The 3,232-nt window shown below is 40.1% G+C and overlaps 1 protein-coding gene across 1 annotated transcript in view; it reads left to right on the plus strand.

The window, feature by feature from the left end:
- Positions 1–667: 667 nt before the first annotated feature.
- Positions 668–3,232, plus strand: part of TFAP2B (transcription factor AP-2 beta) — a 32,444-nt gene continuing 29,879 nt past the window's right edge. The window contains exon 1 of the mRNA XM_044675343.1: positions 668–748. Within this exon, the coding sequence (XP_044531278.1) occupies positions 668–748 (81 nt within the window). The remainder of the gene's footprint in view (positions 749–3,232) is intronic.

Genomic DNA, 3,232 nt, shown 5'->3' on the forward strand with positions numbered 1-3,232 from the left:
AAGATGGCCAGGAAGCATTAAAACTGGCTTCTTTGGTGAGCTTTTTTTGTTTTGTAATGAAAAAGGAGCCAAGTTACATAAGTGGAAGCCATAAATATAGAGAGAGACTGTCTTTTAAAAACCCCAAGATCCATCTTACAAAAAACAGTTTTCCCTCCCTATGAAAAGGAGCTTTTGTGTTTAAATACCCTAGTGAGGGTCTCTTTCCCCAAAAATCTACATAGAAATGGGGACTAATGGTCCCTCTTTCCTCATTATAAATGGGAAAACCAGGCACAGACTTGGATGATTCATCATTTTGAATATGGAGGTTTTTAAAAATATTTATCACCTGGAGTAGATATCTATTCATTAAATGAACATTTAGAGCCTCTCTTCTGTGTATGACTCAGAAGTGCTAATATAGCTAAGAGTGTGTGTGCAAGGGTGTAAATACATGTATATCATATTTAAAATATATAAGTTGCATCTAAGTCCTCTGTGTGTAACAGATAATGTTTTACTATCCGACTGAGGTTTACTTCCCCAGCCTATTGTTTCAGACAACAGATATAAGTTGCGATGGGAGAGGAGCGCCGGATTTGGTGTCTATCCCCCATTTCCAATTATAGATGGATCATTTCAGACAGAGAAGTACTGAGAATCCAGACATCTGCTCTTCACATGAATGCACTCACCTCCTAGAGAACAGGCTGCCATCATGCTCTGGAAACTGGTTGAAAATGTCAAGTACGAAGACATCTATGAGGTAAGCAGTCATTCTTATATTCATCTTATAACTATAGATACAGAATTAGAAATTCTTGGAAGCCAAATAGATAAATTTAAAGAGATTTACTTGCTGATATCTGTTCAGTTTCTTCCAAGTCCCTAAACTTTTGGCAAAGCTTGCTTGGGGAGACTTCAACCGTCGGAGGAAAGAAATATTGGAATAAGGGAAAATAAACGTAGGAGATTTCTTTTAATTTTCTTCTTGATAAAAAAAAATAACATTTTGGGACTCTAGGATGGAATCTAGTGTTACTGACTATAGACAGAATGTCAGAGAAAGCTGGGAAAAGAAGGTTCCCTATGCCTTGTGCCAGAGAATGATGGAAATTATTTGTATTTTTAACATCATTCGCATGGGACTGAGATTTTTAATTTTCTTTTCAAAATTATTTCTGGAAGAGATGGATTGGAGGGGAGATATTTTATAACGATATAGTCATATTGAAGAGGATGATTCGATAGATAGGTAGATAGACAGATAGATGTATACGTACATACATACATACAAAGAAAGAAATAGATCCTGTTGTCAACGAGGCAAATATCAATAGAAGTCAATTTCTTATTTAGTGTTTCCTTAGGCTTTGCATTTTGCATCGCCAACAACTTACTCCTTTATTTTACCTTTGAGGGAACCATATTTTCTACCCACACTCAATGCATTTTCCCCATAATTGAAGCCACAACTTTCCATCGGAATGAAAAAGGCTGAGAACCAAAATATGAAACAAACTAACACAAAAGCAACAACAACAAAGCAAAATAAAAAAGTTACACCTTTATCTACACCCCCTCTCCCCCCCGCCTGTGTAATTTTCACTTAAAGAATATTATGCAAAGAAACTCTGTCCAACCAGCCGTCTAGGATGGAACGGTGGGGTTTCTCTGAGACAGCTAAGATCGTTGAATTCTTGACCCAACGCAGAATGTATTTATTATCGGTTGTAGAGCGAGGTGCGAAACCCGGGATAGGCGATTAAGGAACTGGAGGGAAGGGGGAAAGATCGAATTCGTACGGTGAATGGAGGGAAATTGCTGCTCTCTGAACCCGCAGAAAGGTAGCGTCCGAACTTGATTCCAGTAATCCCCTAAGAATCTACAAAGAATTTTCCAGGTTGGAAAGCCCTTCGAGAAAAGTTATAGAAGAAGAAGAAAGGTTGGGGTAGAAGAAGGGGAAAAGGAAAGACTGGAAAGACTGGCAAGATGAACGCGAGGCAAGACGGAAGAATAGAAGCAAAGCGGGAAAGTTAGAAGGCGAAAGGGAGAGAAGGGATCTCTTGACAAGCCTGCGTGATCCTCAGGAAGCATTTAATAAAATTAAGTGATCCTGATCTAAAGTACAAAGGCCATCAAAGCTTCTCATAAGCAGCGAGGGATGGGGGTGGGGGACGGAAAGAAAATACGATTCCGCCAGCCTTGGGACGACTTCTGTAAGCCCGGCGGGAAGCCGCCTTCCAGATACTAGGAATGATTCAACTCACAAAAGCTCCCGTCAGGCTAATTATCAACTGAACACGGGCAAAATCCGACAGAGGCAGAATTAGTATTGATGGAGCTAACTGAACTTCCCCCCGCCTTTGATTATTCTCTGTTCCATTCCTAAGAGTGGAAGGTTAGGTCCTGACAAGCAACATTTTCCCTTGCCCATGTCTCATACTCTGAGCCTTGTGTCTCCCTGGTGCTGCAATTGAAAAATACCCAGCCCTGCCTCAGCTCACAGGCAACAAGCTCCTAAATTTTCAGGAGTGAAGGGAACGTGGTGGGAGGGCGGTAAGAAAGAGACAAAAAGCGAAGGACCAAGAATAGTGTAGTATATTGACTGGGTCTTTTGTAGAATGTTGTTCCCCAGTTTTGTTTTTATTTTTGTTTTTGTTTGGTCATGTAGCTACCATGACTTAGAACAAGGACTCTTCAGGAGTTGTGTTTTGGTCAGCTGTACTTTTTCTCTCTTTAATAGGAGCGTTCTGAGAACCAAATAGTCGAAAAGATTATATATAATAATATACATATATGTATGAATATATTACATATATTTTATGTATAAGTAATAGGAGGGAGTCTGGTTAATGTAAATACCTTTGTTTAAAACTCAAATCATCCATTTTGCTGAGTTTTAAACATTTAGATAAAATATCCTTCCTTTAAATATTAAGACATGAATTGATTACTGTACATGTTTTTTTGGGGGGGGGAGAAGGAGAGAGAAGAGAGAGAAAGAAGAGGGGAGAGGAGAGAGGGGGAGAGAGGGAAAAAGAGAAGGAGAGAGAGAGAAAGAGAGAGAGAAGAGAAAGAACAGGGGAGATAAGGAGAGGGAGAGGAGAGAAGAAAGAAAGAAGGGGAGAGAGAGAAGAGGGGAGAGGAGAGGAAGAGAGGGGGAGAGAGAAATGGAAGAGAGAGAGAGAGAGAGAGAGAGAGAGAGAGAGAGAGAGAGAGAGAGAGAGAGAGAGAGAGAGAGAGAGAG

Source organism: Gracilinanus agilis, chromosome 4, assembly GCF_016433145.1.
Source record: "Gracilinanus agilis isolate LMUSP501 chromosome 4, AgileGrace, whole genome shotgun sequence".
Classification (NCBI taxonomy): domain Eukaryota; kingdom Metazoa; phylum Chordata; class Mammalia; order Didelphimorphia; family Didelphidae; genus Gracilinanus; species Gracilinanus agilis.